The sequence below is a fragment of the Musca autumnalis genome, unplaced genomic scaffold, assembly GCF_047663935.1.
Source record: "Musca autumnalis isolate F117 unplaced genomic scaffold, ASM4766393v1 scaffold_5, whole genome shotgun sequence".
Taxonomy (NCBI): Eukaryota; Metazoa; Arthropoda; class Insecta; order Diptera; family Muscidae; genus Musca; species Musca autumnalis.
This window is the reverse complement of record NW_027412088.1, coordinates 16425391-16441272: the sequence shown is the minus strand read 5'-3', so window position 1 is coordinate 16441272 and position 15882 is coordinate 16425391. Positions and strand designations below refer to the sequence as shown.

The 15882-nt window shown below is 40.3% G+C and overlaps 1 protein-coding gene across 20 annotated transcripts in view; it reads left to right on the top strand.

The window, feature by feature from the left end:
- The window catches only part of RanBPM (Ran-binding protein M), a 55949-nt gene that overhangs the window by 9919 nt on the left and 30148 nt on the right, over positions 1–15882 (top strand). For 11 of the 20 annotated variants that reach the window (XR_012413390.1, XR_012413387.1, XR_012413388.1 and 8 more), the window contains exon 3: positions 484–1441. Coding sequence is in view for 16 of the 20 variants with exons in the window: in XM_073991879.1 (XP_073847980.1) it covers positions 484–1441 (958 nt within the window). In the remaining 4 variants the exon portion in view is untranslated. The remainder of the gene's footprint in view (positions 1–483; positions 1442–15882) is intronic. The other 9 variants (XR_012413389.1, XM_073991875.1, XM_073991883.1 and 6 more) reach the window with 1 other exon arrangement.

Here is a 15882-nt window from a genome sequence, read left to right as displayed (position 1 = left end):
TTGTCACCCCAATCTAATAATTTTACTTTAAATTCTTACACTTCTACCACCAACAATCCCTTACAATTTTACTTTACTTCTCCTACTCCCCCCTCATTCCGCAGTGATCGGCCAGTGATGCAACAAGAACAAAATTTAAATCATTTAACACAATTTGGTACACCAAGAAATGCTAGTGGAATTACTACTACTACTTTTCCCTCACCTTCTCAATCAAGAACGCAAAACAATTCTTTAGCAGCTATTTGCCAGCTTGATACTAATAATAATAATGATAATACACAACAAACACCGACAGCTTTAACATTCATGATGCCACCATCATCACCATCATCTGACTCACCGTCATCATCATCTTCGGTTTCGTTTTCATCTCATCACTCCCTTTGTCACTTTAACCCGGCACATTATCCTTTTCAAGCACAGCATATTTCAAATCCCTTATTTATGGCATCTTCTTCTTTTGTTTCTTTTCCTTCACAGCAGCAACAAGAACAGTCGCATCAAGCTTCACCCCCACCGCCGCCGCTACAAGCACTACAACAGCCACCATCTAATCTAGAAACATTTTCGCCATCGACATCAACGCGGGATCGCTCACCGCAGCCGCAACGTAACGATATTGCTGATACCCTAGATGCATCGGCTGTGGTTGTACAACCATTAGGAACTAATGCTGCCCATCAAGGATCACCACCAAATCGTCTAGAAGAAGGTGATCAAAACAATCAGCCACCACCACCAGCACCGGCAGCAGCCGTTGAATTTGACAACGATATTCATTTGGATGATAACGACAACAATGATTTCGATATTGACTTGAATGCTCAAAATGAGTCGTTAGCAGCAAATGCAGGGAATGCTACAACATCTAACCAACAGCAGCAGCAGCATAGTCGTCATCAATCACCCACCACCCACCAACAAGAATCATTAGATATTTCTCCTTCAGGATCGGCTGGTACTTCAGGACAACAACCACCAACAACACTGCCTTTGTTGCTTTATCAACAGCCACAACAACAACAACAAACTGAAGAGTCTAAACATTTACCGCCGTCCTACGATCATCGCTATCATCACAATCCCCGCTCATACCACCACCATCATCATCAAAATCAGCCACATTCTTCTTCGAGTGGTTCGGCTACGGGTTATCCCTACGAATTTGGTTCAATAAAAAATTCAAACGGTACCAACAACAATTCAACAATGTTTGCCCAAACTAGCAGCAGCAGTAACAATGCCGAACGCAATGGCTCAACAGATAATGGTGGTGCAACCAATGGCGGTGGCAGCACTGAGCCGGTTGTTGATCGCCTAAAAATGCTTTATCCAAATGTCAACGAAAACGAAACACCATTGCCACGTTGCTGGAGTCCACATGATAAGTGTCTATCAATTGGTTTATCGCAGAACAATTTGCGTGTCCATTTTAAAGGTGAGTGAGATTTTGAATTTGATTTTCTAACTTTCTAGCGAAATGGAATCAAAGAGGAGTTGTGCAAGAGAGCGACTAGATGTAGATTGAAACTTAAAACTAATTCTAAGAACTTTTGCAGAGATTTTGAAAACCTTATCTTTTGAAGAGACGGCGATCTCACTTGAAGATCATTGTGTTTTTGTTCAAAGAGAAGGTTAGGTTAGGTTTAGAATGCGTAACTGCCGTGCTGGCAGCCACTCCACTCGGAGACCTTGAGGTCCATTGTGACCTTCCAGACTATTGCATTATGTGTATTGTAGAGATGAAGATGTTGTTGTGATGTGATGGTGTGTACATTGGGTTATTTGTTTGTAGATGAAGAATGTGGCTATGTGTGTTGTTTGAAAGGGGTGTTCCGGTTGTTGATTGGGCAAACTTAAAAGAAGAAAGTCGGTCAAATAGGGAGACAAGTATGTTACGTTCTTAAGCCCCCAAATCTGTATTGAAAACAATTTTAACGACACAGGACTTCCATGTACAATATATTGGCTGATCTTAGACTAGTAAATTAAAAAAAGAGAAATAAAAATATAGCAAACGAAACAATATGAATGCTGAAACAGATAACGATCAGCCAAATTCGTCATCAGCTTTGGCGTTGGTAAAGCCAAGTAGTAGCAATAACAGCAGTCAGCAGTAGTAGCAATCTTCTGGGCAATTTGCCAATGTTACCGTTCATGAGGTCAACGGATGATGAGTATGTTAATGATGGTAATGCCGCGTCCATTGATGGTGGTGATCGTGCCAATGATAATGTTGATGATGATGGAATGTATGAAGAATCCGTACCGCTCAAACCCACAACAGCGGCTTCTTTTTACCGGATAGACCTGGAAGCCAAAGCAATATCAAACCTATGCTACCTATGCCGCTACAACAGCAACATCGTTGTCGGTGGCGTCGACTAATGATTCTGGTGTGGCGTGGACAAGTATATGTCAATGTCTGCCATTACATTGGATGAATGCTGGTCCAAAGACCTTAGCTGTAAATGATAGAATTTTGTGTTCGTTTCTTTGACTCCTGTTCACTCCCGAGTCCAAGGAAAAGTGCTATTTCTAAAGTTGAGTAAGTTTGACTGGCAGTTGCATAGGTTTAACGAGGTATGTGGACATGTACCCGTTTAAGTTACCAGATAGTAAACGTTCCCTTTTTGAATTGAGGTCGTTACTTTACTGGGAGCCAACGTGGTGCAGTGGTAACGTCCGCCTGCTCTTCCGCCAGAAGGTCTGCGGTCCAATACTTGAGAACATATACATTTTCGGCGGTGCACATCCCCTCAACGTAGTGTTGACTTGCATTTCCTGAGTATTTCAGCCATGAAAGACTTCTCTAGAAGTAGTGTCGTTAGACACGCAGTTCGGACTCGGCAATAAAGAGTAGATCCCATATCATTGAGCCAATAGGAATCGGCGTTTTACTAATTGATATGATGGCAATCTGACTTGTCCCTTTGGGGATGTTGTGGGAACATTTTTATGTAAACTGAGGAGTGCCCACTCACCATATATTACGGGAATTCGATATCGATATCTTTTGAGGATCCGTTAAACGACTTTTGGGTGTCTTTAGGTTAGCCCCTGAAGTCCTGTCGCAGCTATCTCGAAGTTGTCTGGGAACGGTTGATAATATAGCAACAGAAGCTTAAACATAATGTTACCTGGCAGGCAGCTTCCTATCCATCTGATGGTTGTTATTGCAACAGTGTTTATTATCTGGAATCTGGCTGCTTCGATGGGATGTAACCACAGATCCACTGGGTTACGTTAGGTTATAGGATGCGCAGCTGCTGTAAGTGGCATCCACTCCACTCGGAGACCTTGTGGTCCATTGTGATCATCCTGGGTGTTGAGTAGTGTTGAAAATTGATATGTAGTTGATGGTTGTAGGTGAAGTAAGTAGTTGCAGATCCGGTTGTGGTGATGATAGATACTGGTGATGGAATGAAAATAAGCTAAGTAGATGGAGATTAGTTTTGGATAGGAGAAAGTAGATGGAAAGTGAAGAGACAGGGGAGAAGTAGAAAGAAAATAAGAGAGTGAAGGAGAGGAAACAGATGATATTTAGAAGGTAGATTAACTAAATAAACTTAAGTTAACCCGCCCCGTAGCCTCTGCAGTATGTTAGCAAGGCTGTGGGGTCGGAAGAGGAGAAGTGAGACAGGGATTCCGCCGTGTGAACGCCAAAAAGCCTGTGTCTTTTGGCCCTCAGTCTGGGACACAGGCAGAGAAGATGTTCAATTGTCTCCGTCTCCTCCACGTCCTCACACAGCCTACAGTAGTCATTGCTGCTGTTATCCCATGTGCAAGTCGTAGATCTAATGTTGCAGTGACCAGTAATGATCCCAACAACAACTCTGATCTCCGAATTGCACAACGAGAGAAGGGAAACAGTTCTACGCGCCGAGATTACCGGCCAGATTGACTTTGCAACCCGATATCCAGGAGAATCTAGCCAAATTCTTTTAGTTTTCTCAATGTAGAACCTGGTGAGTTTGTCTATGGAGTGACAAAGCGGAGGTTTCACACCAACCTCCACTTGCATGTTGGTTGATTGTGATCCCCGCCTCGCCAGTTCATCCACAATCTCATTTCCCTCAACACCACAGTGACCAGGAGGTACCCAACAAAATCTTACTGACATACCACAGGTTTTCAAGATAGACCTACAATCTCGAACGATCCTAGACTTTATAGTGAAAGACCCTGCTGATTTTAGCGATGCCTTCAATATTGCAAAGACCTCTGCCTGGAAAACACTACAGTTGTCATTAAGTTTAAACGAGTACCTAATGTTCAGTTCATCAGAGTACACACCAGCACCAGTGCCCATCAGTGAAGATAGATAGGCTATCAGGAATTGATCTGCACTGAACCCATTCATCCCTATCAGGTATTAAAACGTCAGGTATAGTGAAGTCAAGAGTTGGTAAAATGTAATCGGTCTCACCCCCTCTGTTTCCAAGCACTAGCTGACTACTCAACCGCTGTAGAACGTTTGCATGACCAAGCAATGAGCAACGCCACATGTGAAATTCCCTAAGCCTCAAGACACACCTGGAGGCCTGATGCTGTACCAAAATGTCCAGAGGTTGGATATTTAAAACAGCATTCAGCGCCGCCTGGGGTGCGCTTTTAATAGCTCCAGTAATAAGAATTGACGCGTTGCACACTACTTAGCTTAGAAAGGTTTGATTTATTGCTGAGTGCGTGCCACCAAACAAGACAACCATAGGTCAGGATAGGACAAACCACAGTCCTATACAGCCAGTGTATTACATGTGGTTTAAGACCCCAGCTCCTACCTATGGTATTCTTGGAGTTGGATGAGTAGGTTTGGCAGGGCAGTTGAAAAGGTGCCGCGTGTTGTGCGGGCACACGCCGCAATGCTGGACAGATCTTTTGCACGGTCCTATCGATAATTGCCATATAAGAATTTAGGCGACTGCAATATCCCGAGCGTAGTTGAGCCAAAACTTCTTTTTTGTCGCGGCAGCTGAGCTCCTACGCCCGTGTGATGTTATTCAAAACTGATTGATGTGCTTGTTGGTCTAGGGGTTCTCTCTTGTATCGTCGCGTGATTGGGATGGCTCTCAACACCCAAGCAATTACTGCAACGAAAGCAACTCATTGTGTTGCTGTAATGGAAGAATCTTTGCCTCCACATGTAAATGGTTCACTGAACCCTTGAGGTGGGAGGGACCCTGTTGATTCTGGCAAGTTTGAATTGTTCCCCATTGCGTATCACATAAACTCTCGGAGCAAACTGGCGCCGCATAGCTTACCACAGACCGACCTATCGCGTTATATGTGGTTTCTTTCAGAGCTCCGAATATTCGCTCGAATTCCACTCGCGAGAGAAGCTCTCCTCGAATTTGAGCAACATGGGGTGGGGGGGGGGGGGGGGGGGGGTCAATCCCTACCCTACACCCAAATAAATTTGCCCCAACCCGACCAGAAAAACTTACCACTCCACTTTCAGAGGTCTGGTTTCTTTATCTCCACCCCAACTGTTGCCGGATAGGACTTGAGGACCATATTTCTACTTCTCAGTTTGTCTCAGATAGCTGCGGCATGCGCGGAAGACGTGAACGTTGTGTCGAATGTGATCCCTAGAATTTTGGTGGTCGGAGATATGCTACAATCGACCACGACATTCAACTCTTTTCTCACCTGTGCCGTCCGTGTGGTGAACAGAGTGGGCTTATATTTAGGGGCTCTAGTGTACTCTTCGAACCCACGCAGTCTCTTCAACAGAATTTATAGAGCACCCGAGAGTGATAGGGCGAAGAGGAGTGTGCTACGCCGTATAAGAACCACCTCAGCCCAGATCATATCCATGAGCCATTATTCCTCAGCATGATGAGAAACAGGTCCCCAGTTGCCCAACATCACCATGGTTTCCGGATAAGGCATAGGACTACAACACGCCATATCCAAACGTGTCAGTCGAGGACTGAACCAGAACAGGCCATGCGACCAAACAGTCGTGGTAGCCCTTGACCTTTTGAAGGCCTTCGATACCGTCAAGCACGCCGATGTGTCCGAGGACATAGAGAAGACTTCCCCTCAGCCGTGCTTGCTACCAAGTGTGTTCCCCAAGGCTTTTCTGAAATTTCACACCCTTCAGACGGCTTAGATATGGAGGATAATATATCTGATAGGTTAAATATCTACATACCACCTGGCAGTGTATGAAGTTCTTTCAGGAACATGAAAATATCCGTCGCTCAATCTACGACCCCACTGTTCACCACCTGTACGACTGAAATGAGACACCCCCTGAGCATATTCGATGATAGTGTCCTGATTCCGACCAATATTTAGTGTAACGTTCAATATCTTATTAAGTCGTCCGAGCAAGCCACAGCTTTTTGCGACAAGATCAGAAGTCTTCAGGTCGCTGGCCGACAGCACTCGGAGGCTGACAAAGAAACCTTGTAGACAAAGCAATAGGCCAGTGTTGTTGTAACATGGTTTGTTATTATGTTTGTATGTCTTGCACGAATTTAGGCGACTGGAATATCCCGAGCGTAGTTGAGCCAAAACTACTCTAGTTTGTCGTGGCAGCTGACGCTCCTCAGATGCAATAGTTGGGGATGTATTTCGAGGACTTTATTCAACTATAATTGCTTAAGGCCTTGGTAACTGCAACCGTGATCTAGGCCACTCTGTGGTATGTTATGCTGCACCAGTTTGTTATGCAAATGTAAGCGTCCTAATAACTGCAACAGGGTGACTCCTCATGATGCTAATGTACCATCATCATGGTGAGAGGAAAATTTAAGTGTTTTTGCCGTGAACATCCCTGCCACAATCTTGAGTAAAGGCTTCTCCACTCATACAAGTCAGGAGAGATCTTAATCTCCTGAACGGCTGAACTGAGGCTCTGCCTGAACATATTGTTCGATGGTGTTCTGATTTCGACCCCCCTACCCCCAAAGATATTGACTGTAACGTTCTAAAGCATGTTTAAGTCGTCCGCGCAAGACACTGCTATTCGTTACTACAATAATATTCAGAAATAGGGACAAGGTCCTCAAGCTGGCAAAGAAACCTTGTTGATTTCATTTAAGGCGAAAGACCGGACTGTGAAAGCTACACAATGGAATAATATTCAAATCGGTCAGAATGCCGCTCTGAGTCCTCCAACGGGGCGCCGTCTCAACACACCAGTGGACAATCTTCGTGAAGAGATGACAATTTCACTGGTGCCTCGGCCCAATAAGATGTTGGGTATTATCGCCGTGAGCATCCCTGTCACATTCTTGTTGACAGGCTTCCCTCCAGAGATCTTCATGATCGTCTATGGATCTAGGATAGAGAGAGGTCCAGAGGTAAAAAAGCGAAATTCTAGAACAACGTGTCTACCAACTCCCCGTACAAGGAAACCACCGAGTGCATTACAGCAAAAGAACGACAGCTGATAAATCAAACACGAGTGGTTTTAGCCCGAATTGATAGCACGATACTCAACACATGCCTTGCATATGGATTGGGAACGCACAATACCATGCATATGTTTAACTGCTCCTGATTCTTTATGGAAGCTGCCAGTCCTGGTTGAACTGGACACAGTGGAACCAAACTCAGAAAATTGTTGCTACAACAACAACTGGAATTTTCAGTATCGGTAACCTGCGAACACACCCGATAGGATTTGGGAATCCATAGCTTACAATTGTTTTGAATAGGTACTACATTATATGTTTTTACATCAAATAGTTCATGTCCCGGGCTGGACTATAAAACTAATAGGTAGTTTACACTATCTATCAATGTCATATGTGCTGAAATTTTCCGTCGTTATACAGTCGCTAAAGTATTACCAGGGCAATTATGAATATTTGCTTCGGAATTTTCCGCACGGAAATAATTTTGGAAATTTAAATTTTCATTGACAACTTCTCGATTCACTTAATTATGGAATATTTTCGCCAAATCGACAAAAATATTCCCTTTCTGGATATAAATTTGAAAAGTAAAAATTGTGAAGTTTGGGTAAGGGAACAAACTACGCACGGAATTTTTATTCATGATTGCCCTGTATGTGTCCACATTGCTTGCGTGGGTAGATATGACGTTGATAGATAGTGTAAACTACCCTAAGCAAGCCTATGCTAATTTATATCAGCTTCATTCTACAAATAGTTTGGTGCGGATTACCATAAGCAGTCAAATAAAAATGTTAGTATTTATGGATTTTTAAAAATCCATACATATATCCCATGTCCGTCCTATATTTATATCCTTGTAAGTATGTATTCCATTTACCTCCATTCTCATGCCCCATTTTGAGGCTCTTCACTTGAGAAATAGACGACAAAGCCCATGACATGTTATGGTGTTGACCGAAAAAAAAGTAGCAATAACAAAAGCAAAGGTGCAATGAACTTGAACAGAAAACAGAGCAATGAAACTTCAAAAATAAGCGATGCGTGTATGTATCATGAACATAGAAAAAAATACAATAACCTGAAACGGCTCTACTCATCCAAAATACAGAAACATCACCACAAAACAGGAATATGTTGTCAAACGTAAAACAAACCAAAGAAGAAAATGTAGTATTTATCGTAACCCCATTACCCATGTTCGAAAAAAAAACCTTGGTGGTCAACATAGCTATGGTCAAATGGTGGCGATCGCAACAACAAAAGCAAATTCGGCACCTTTATATCAAAGGTGGTACCCCAACAGACACACATGAAATAATGTAATCATATCAGTGGATAAATGAATACATACATACTGTATCTATAAACCATTTACAAAATATTACAAAATTTAATATTTATCCAAACATGTATGTGTGCTTGTACACCCAAAAGCAATCTATTTGTATATAAGCCATGCTCATTTGTTCAAAAGCCCCATATTGCAACACAACAACGACGTTGGGGTGCTTACTGCCAGCTCGTTGCATTTTGTAATTGAAACCAGTTGCAGTTTTCCAATGACCAGTGCTAGGGGAAAATTATTAACAATGAAAAAACAAAAGCTGCAAAAAATGGCATAACATTGAAATAGTCATTACGCATTTGTTGTAATGCCATTCAATGCCTTCTTTTTATTTATTATCGCCGCTTATTGTAATTTCCTTTCTTAGTAGAAGACACTTGAACTTATTCTTTTGCACTTTGCTAATCAATTTGTAGCAAGAAATGAACTAAATAAAAATATTACAAGCTTCTTTGAATTATCATTTAGCCCCAATATTTATTTGTTGTTCCTTCTCTCTTGTTGTATCATTTATTCCCAGTCTTCAGCATTTACCCTGTTTATTCGGTTCATTCGTTTGTTGTTGTTATTTTACTTTTTTCGTTTCTTGCGTTTTGCTCTTGTCATTCGCGTGTTTCTGTTGCTTGTTTATTGTTGCTGTTGTTTTTGTTTGTGTTAGTAAACAACAAAGAGTGAGAACAGCTGATTATTGTTTGCCTTAAATGTCAAACTGGCGATGATTGAGCACAACTAGGGTTACCAATGTTCTTGATAATTTTATCATATTGGTATTTGAATACCATAATATTTTGTTTGTGTTCCCGTACTCAAAAATGAAGAGATCGCAGTTTATACAGTTGGATTTAAAATACAAGAAACTCAAATCACAATAATATAAAATCTATTATGTTTGTTGTCAAAAGTTGTTAACAGAACTCTGAATGGCCGACCCTCTATAGGCCTTGGAAGAGATATTAGGATTCTCTGTGGATAGGTTTAGTATTAAGGACGCTTTAAATTACCAGTCGTCGGTTAATTACAATTTATATTAAAACTTGAAGGCGCCAAGAGTACCTTCCCTATTGGTTAGGTTTAAGGGCGCGCAGGTGTCAAGTAAGCTACTTCACTAGGTCCATTAAAAAACTATGTTATAGAGCAAAATAGGTGTTGTCGAAAGGAGGAAAAACGTGTATACCAGAGATTTTACAGAGGCGTTGAAGAATAGGTGTTGAGAAGAGAGACAGAGTTTGTCATTTTATTATAGACCTTCAGCAAGAAGAAGCAGACTTGTTAGTTCGGTTTAGCAGAAGGTTGTCAGATATTGAATCGTGTTCACCCATTATTCGCAGTCTCCGCGTCGCACAGTGGTCCCACTTGTTTGGAAAAGAGTGCCAAAAATAGTTATAATCGAGCTACCGCCTAGAAATTTTAAACATAGTTTTATAACGAACCCAAAAGAGAGAAAAACAATTTTAATTAATGTAGGTCCACGTTTAGGTATAGCTCCCATACAAACGTACCTCCCTATATTCGGTATTTTGACGATTTTAGCCAAATTTTCCAATCGATTTGCTTGTAATTTTGCATTTTTTGTTTTGAGGGAACAACATACCTCCTTGCAACAAATGTTCATTAAAAGTCCAAGTTTAGATATAGGTCCCATATGAACGTACCTCCCGATATTCGGTATTTTTACGATTTTAGCCAAATTTTCTAACCGAGTTGGCTGTAATTTTGTATTTTGACTTCGGAAGGAACACCATACCTCCGGGCAAAAAATGTTCTGTATATGTCCACGTTTAGGTATAGTTCCCATATAAACGTACCTCCCGATATTCGGTATTTTGACGATTTTAGCCAAATTTTCCAACCGATTTGGCTGTAATTTTGCATTTTGAGTTCTGAGGGAACAACATACCTCCTTGCAAAAAAATGTTCAATATAGATCCCATATAAGCTAGAATATTTCTTTCAACCGTAATCAAATTTGTCGCCATAAAATTTTCGATTTTTGTCCATGGGCGGAACCACAGTGCGTCGTTGGCATTGGATAGCGACATAATAGCTGTGTTCCTTTACTTACCATAGGTTACCATTTTTACCATATGTTACCATTTTTAACCTGCAAAGCATTCCTTAACCCCAAAAAGTGGTAAAACAATTTTTAAGAGAGTGAGAGAGAAGAGAGAGCAAAAATACCTTTCTCTTCTACCACAAATTTCTGCAGGTAAAAAATGGTAGAACTGATTTTTCGACATTTGTTTGACGATTATTTCACAATGAAGAAAAAAAAATGGACGAAAAACAGAAGAAGTCGAACGCTGACAAAACAAAATTAAAAACCTTTAAAATAAAAGAAGAAAATTAATTTTTTATATTTCTTTTTGAGATTGCTACCAGATCTACCATTTATCCGTTCCTTTACTTTTCTGGTAAAAATGTTTATGAGAGAGCAATTTTGACACTTTTCTCTTTTACCACTTTTACCATTAAAAAGGTAAAGGAACAAAGGTAATAAGTGTTCGATTGATTCTGAGAGAGTCAACAACTTCCTCAAGTCTTTCCTATTTGCAGGACATTGATCTTATTCTACAGTAGGAATAGGTAAGTCGACTTTCGAATAATCGAGTAGTCGACTATTTGTAGTCAAAAGTCTAAAAATCGAAGTCGAGTTTTGACTGGAGGGAAAATCGCATAATCGATTATTTTGTTGTTGTAACAGTGTTTTTGCTATGTTTATTTATTCGTTCCTCTGTTCAATCTGGCTCTGGGTCTATCTCCAGTTCCAGAAAAGTGGCTGCTTCGATGGGATGTAGCCACAGATCCACTGGAGTTAGATGGGTAGGTTTGGCGGGGCAGTTAAAAAGGTGTTGTGTGTCGTGCGGGCCCATGCCGCATTCTAGGCAGATGTCTTGCACGGCGTGGTCGATTTACGCCCAATAAGAATTTAGGCGACTGCAATATCCCTAGCGTAGTTAAGCCAAAACTACTCTAGTTTGTCGTGGCAGTTGGTGCTCCTCAGCTGCGATAGATGGGGGATGTACCTACAGTACTTTATTCACACTATATTTGCTTATGGCCTTAGGAACTGCATCCGTGTGAATACTATTTAAACCCGCTTGATGTGTCTGTTGATCTAGGGGTTCTCTCCAATATTGTTGGACCTCCCTCTCTAGACCATGAATATCCTTCTTGGTATGCCTGGGTGTATCGGTGGCCAGCAGATGGTGATTGCGATGGCTCTCACGGTCGTACTGGAAGAATCTTTGCCTCCTCATGTAGATGGTCCATTGTAGATTTGAGGAGGCACCCTGTTGCTGTTCTCACGGCGGCGTTCTGGCTTTTTTGGTTGGCAACCCTGTCGAGATGTGTCAATAAATTTTCTTGCTCCCGGAAAAATATATAAAATTTAATAAATAATTATTAAATGCAGTGCTAACACTTTATTTGTTTATGTAAAATAAAGTTTGTTTTGGAGTCGTCAATTGCTGTTGGAGGAGATCCTTAAAAGTCCGTATTTATTGAAGTACATAAAACTGCATTGTTTGCAGAGAGAAGAAGAAGAAAAAAAATAGTAATTTGCCGCGCTGTGCTGTTTGTACAAAAGCTGTACGAATACTAATTGTTGCTGGGAAATTAATTGGTGGAGCAGTTGCTTTCTGTGTTGGTGTGCATTTGTTTACAAACAGCTGGATTTTGTTTGGAGTGATTGGAGACCGTTGCTGGGATTCTCTTTACTAAAGAGTCTTTAGCATTGCATTTTTGTTGTTGATAGTATCTACTGCCTTAGTCTTTGCTGACTGTTTGCGTATTTGGTATTAGTTTTTTATCTTGTTCTATTAATCATGCCATCTGGAACAAGAGCAACAAAAACATATACATGCCCAACATGTAGCTGTACGGTCAAAAGTAACCAGAACAGTATCGGATGTTGTATGTGTGGATTATATTTCCATATTAACTGTGTCAATGTGACAAAAGAACAGCACACTTTCCTATACAAAAACAGAATGAATAAGATGTTTTTGTTTAAATGTCCAATTTGTATTAAAAATGTTTCTGATAGTAATGACAATAACAATGAGCCCCCTGATGCTATCAATGTGGATGATGAGAATATGAACTGTTTGGATGTTGGTGCGCAGGCCATTGATAAAATACAAAAAGAGTTTGAGACCTATAAAGAATGTCTAGAGAAACAATTTGAGAGTTTTATGGTCAGAATTAAAGATATTGTAAAAACCATACGTTCGGAGGTTAATGATCGGTTACAACAAATGGAGGAGTCTGTGCAGCGTTGTCATGCTGCTATTAAACTTATTGAGCAAGCAAAGCAAGAGTCTGATATTGATAGTGATGTTCTTACTAGGCGCCTCAATCGGACAAATATTATTGTCAGTGGTTTGCCTGATGGTATTAAAACATTACGAGACCCAATAATAAAAATTGCAGCGTTGTGTGGAGTTGATGTTTGCCCTAGTGACATCAATCATTGCTGCTATATTTCAAAGGGTAAATCCGTGCTTGTTAAGTTTAATTCTGTTCTTCTTAGAGACAGTCTTATGGCAAAGTACCAAAAGCGTCGGAATTCATTTTTGCTTGGTGATATTACTGGTACACCTGTTAGAAGTAGAGTATACCTGAATGACCATCATAATCGTGCAGCCTCCAAATTAATGTATCTATGTCGTAAGCTGTGGAGAAGTAATAAGATCCGAAAGTTTAAACTGAGGAGTGAAGATAACCCTAAGGCGTTGGTTTTGCTTCCTGATGGTCGGGAGGATGAATATGACATAACTCGATGCATGAATATTTTAAATTGTGAGGGAGATACTGTTGCTGCTGGTGTTGGTGATTTTTCTGATGGTGTGGATGCTGAGGCTACTGTTTCCAATGGAAATTCCGGAAGTTTTGTTGGCCGGTCGTAAGCAGACTTATTTGAGTAGCGTAATTATTTATTATTGTTTTATTATTATTTTTTTGGGAATTTTCATACATATATATATTTTTTTTTTTCATTTTTATTATCTGTATCTCGATTCTGCCTTGCACTTAATTATGAATTTTTTAACCAATTTAGGTGATACTGTCAGTGATAATACTTTCTTGTCGAATCAGCTATGTAATTTTAGGAATAATCTCAATGTGGGTCATATGAATATTAGAAGCTTTAATTTAAGTAAGAATACATTTAAAATTCATGAACTGAGGAATATTTTAGAGGGGAATAGTCTTGACATTTTTGGTGTGACAGAATCTTGGTTGAAACCTACAGTTTCCAATGAGGCCATACTTATACCCAACTATATTTGTTACAGGAGTGATCGTCCTGATTGCAGGGGAGGTGGTGTTGTTTTATATATTGCACAGGATATGAGGCATAAACTTGTGTGTAGAGGGACGTCTTATGGCGTTGTTGAATATGTTTTTTGTGAAGTAATTGTGAACAATAATGTATTTCTAATTGGTGTAGTTTATTTACCACATGGCGATGTTATGGCCATGGAGGAAAATATATCTGACTTGGTGGTCAGGTACTCCAATGTTGTTATTATGGGAGACTTTAATAACAACTTGTTTTACCTGCCCCGGAGTTTATTGGTGAGAGAAGTTTGTAGCCGTTTGAATTTATCTGTTGTACACAATTCAAAGCCAACGCATGTTGATGTTGCGCACTCCTCTACTTCTTTGTTGGATTGTTTTCTTGTGTCATGTTTGGGTTTGTTAGCGTGTTCTAACCAGTTTTCGTGTCCAGGAATTTCGGATCACTCGTTTATTTTTATATCTGTTAATGTACCGAGTTGTCGTTCTCGGAAATTTTATGAGTATGTAGACTATAGTTCTGTTGACCCTGCAGAGCTTTCTAATGCCTTTGTTTCGTGCAACTTCGATGATGTGTATTCTCTGGCAGATGTTGATTCTCAGGTTACTGTTTTGAACTGTGGCCTTCAGCATCTGCATGGTGTTGTTCCTGTTAAAAGAAAGTATTGTAGAATTAATAACGTGGACTGGTTTAAATCTCCCGATATTCGATATCATCTTTCTCTTAGGGATGCTGCATATAGTGAATATCTTCGTGATAAGAATATAAATAATTGGAAAATATTTTGTCGTTGCAGAAATCGTGCCAAGAAAGTGATAAGGAGGTTGAAGGGGGTTGCACATAAGGAGATGTTTATGAATAAAACCACAAAAGAGATGTGGTCGATATTGAGTAAGAACGGTTTGCGTGATTCTGAGAGCGAAGTGATTGTTGATGTAGAGAGGTTGAATGCTGATTTTGTTTCCAATCAGACGGTGGATGCTTTTGATGTTTCTTGTGTTCCTGTTGGCGCTTATGATGGTTTTTCGTTTCGTTGTGTTGATTATGATGAATTGGTAATTGCGTTTAATAAAATAAAGTCTAAAGCAGTAGGTTCCGATGGTTTCCAGCTTAAGTTTCTTAAGCTTGTGTTTCCTCTTGTTGGTCAATTTGTGTTACATATTGTTAATACCATGTTAACAGTGTCTGTGTTTCCCGAGGTGTGGAAAATAGCCAAAATAGTGCCTATTCACAAAAGTGGTGACAATGGTGAATATAGACCCATATCAATAATGCCGATCCTTTCAAAAATGGTCGAATATGTTATGAAGGATCAAATGCTTGGCTACATTAATGAACATGAGCTGTTGCATGAGAGTCAGTATGGATTCAGGAATAATCGCAGCACAACATCGCTTCTTGTTGGGTTGACTGACAATATTAGGAATACTGTTAGTGCTGGTGGTTGTTGCGTATTGTTGTCACTGGATTTGGAAAAGGCCTTTGACAAATTAAATCATGCCAATTTAGTTAGGAAGTTGCATCGTCTGTTTAATTTTTCATCCTCAGCCTGTAATTTAATTTATTCGTACTTGTTCAATAGACGACAGTATGTTTCATGTAAGAATAGTGTTTCTGGTATGCTTCCCGTGAGTAGTGGTGTTCCTCAGGGGTCTGTTCTTGGACCTCTGTTATTTGTAATGTATGTTAATGATTTGTTGGGTTGTGTTAATAGTAGGAGTTGTATGTCATTTGCTTTTGCTGATGATGTCCAAATTTTGTTTAAAGGAGAATATATGTTTTTGGATGTTCTGCAGTCGTCAATTGATTTCAATGTCAATATGTTGGTTACTTGGTTGTCTTGTAACGGGCTCTCA